At 44.1% G+C, this 1698-nt stretch overlaps 1 protein-coding gene across 1 annotated transcript in view; it reads right to left on the bottom strand.

Moving 5' to 3' along the window:
* The window catches only part of LOC110021827 (AP2-like ethylene-responsive transcription factor TOE3), a 3600-nt gene extending 2708 nt beyond the window's left edge, over positions 1–892 (bottom strand). The window contains exon 1 of the mRNA XM_020720489.1: positions 6–892. Coding sequence (XP_020576148.1) covers positions 6–344 — 339 coding nt within the window. The 5' untranslated portion in view covers positions 345–892. The remainder of the gene's footprint in view (positions 1–5) is intronic.
* Positions 893–1698: the final 806 nt, after the last annotated feature.

Here is a 1698-nt window from a genome sequence, read left to right as displayed (position 1 = left end):
GCGGCGCCCGCCGATTCTGGTGGTCGGAACTGAACCGCCGCCCAGTGCGCCCTCGGTGGTGGATCCCCGCAGCTCTGAGCAACTGACTCCCCGGAGGGAAAGAACTGACGAGTAACGAACGGCTGCTGGCCGCCGGCGAAGCTGATCCCGAAGATCCTTCCGACTTCCCTCCCGCCGGAGTTATCCTCCCCTTCGTCGGAGGCCTCCACGACGACCGCCGACGAGCTCGAATTTTCCGTCGACACTGCGGACTCCGGCTCCTTCCCCTTCCTCTGGGATGAGCTCTCCCCTTCATCTGCTTCCGAACCCACCATATTATCCGGCGAACCGTTGAGATCCCACATCCCTCTAATCCTACCTCCACCCTACGCTCTGGCTTAGCTTCGCCGTTCAGCTCCCGCCATTTAAAAAATCTCCATTTCCCCCCTTCTCCATCTAAAAAATCCCTGCTTTTCTTCCTCCTCCCTTGCTCGCTGAGAAAACTAAATCCTAGGACGAGGAGGAAGGGAAGGAGGCGCAAAAAGGTAACGCGATGAACAGGTAATATGTCGCAACGTGGCCGCTTTTGCCAAACTTAGTGCCGCCCAACGATTGGAGTGATCGAGAGCATTTATATAAATCGAAAACAGCATCCAGTCTCAAGCGACTTTTCCCATTAATGACAGTTCTTAAGACGGTGGCTAAACCTTAATCACTCTTCCCTCTTCCTCGAATTCTATCTGCATTAAGGTTTACAGTTTAAACAGCCCAAAAAGCTTGATGTTTTGGGGAGAAGAAAAAAAAAGAGGAGGCAAAAGGAGAACGGATTTCTTGCTTTGGAATCATGGTGATTATTACCCTCGGCCTTCCCACGTTAACCAAATCGAAAAGAATCGGGCATGTGTCGTTTCAACAGCAGCGCGATGAGCCACGGGTGGAGAAAGCGACGAGTTATCCCGCAGTGGAGATCTTAATAATGTGATTAATCACTAATAGTTCATTAATAAATAACTAATTATGCGCTTAGGGCATATGCTCCTCTTAATTTGGAAAGCCCCCACGTGAGCTGCGTTTCTGGTTGTCATCTTCCCCGGTAGGAAAACATATTGGCTGCCGATGCTACATTTACGGGCAGCAATTGATAAAAAATTATTACATCCGGACTTCGAAATTGCAGACATCGGCCGGGATGCAGCGAGGAGGGTAAGTTCCGATTCTCATCCTCTGTTGGTGTATCCGAGGTGTTGTTCGTATATTTGGATATCCGGATGTAATAATTTTTCCAATAATTGAGGAAGGAGAAAAAAAAAATGACATCTGATAGATTACAGTGGCTACTACAATTTATTTTGGTTCGAAAAATTTTTTAGTAGTTGATTAGCGAATTAAGCACATGTTTAAGTTTGAATTTTTGGCTTGAATTAAATTTCAAATTTTATCTTTTATTTATTTTGATTATTTTTAGAGGGATAATAAAAATAAAATCTTTTTGCTTTGCTAATTTTATAAACCCGCAAATAGGGCTGCCAAAAAAGCTCGTTGTTCGCAAACAGTTCGTGTTCGATTTGTTCGATAAGTAAATGAGACAAACGTGAACACATTTTTTTCGTTCGGTTAGTTAAATGAACCAAACACGAACAGTGATGCGTTCGTTCGTGTTCGAATCATTATTGTTCGAAATATAAAATAATTTAAAATAATTATATATAAAAAATTTAT

This window comes from Phalaenopsis equestris, unplaced genomic scaffold, assembly GCF_001263595.1.
Source record: "Phalaenopsis equestris unplaced genomic scaffold, ASM126359v1 Scaffold000149, whole genome shotgun sequence".
Lineage (NCBI taxonomy): Eukaryota > Viridiplantae > Streptophyta > Magnoliopsida > Asparagales > Orchidaceae > Phalaenopsis > Phalaenopsis equestris.
Note: the sequence above shows the minus strand (reverse complement) of the source record. Positions and strands in the feature narration are given on the sequence as shown.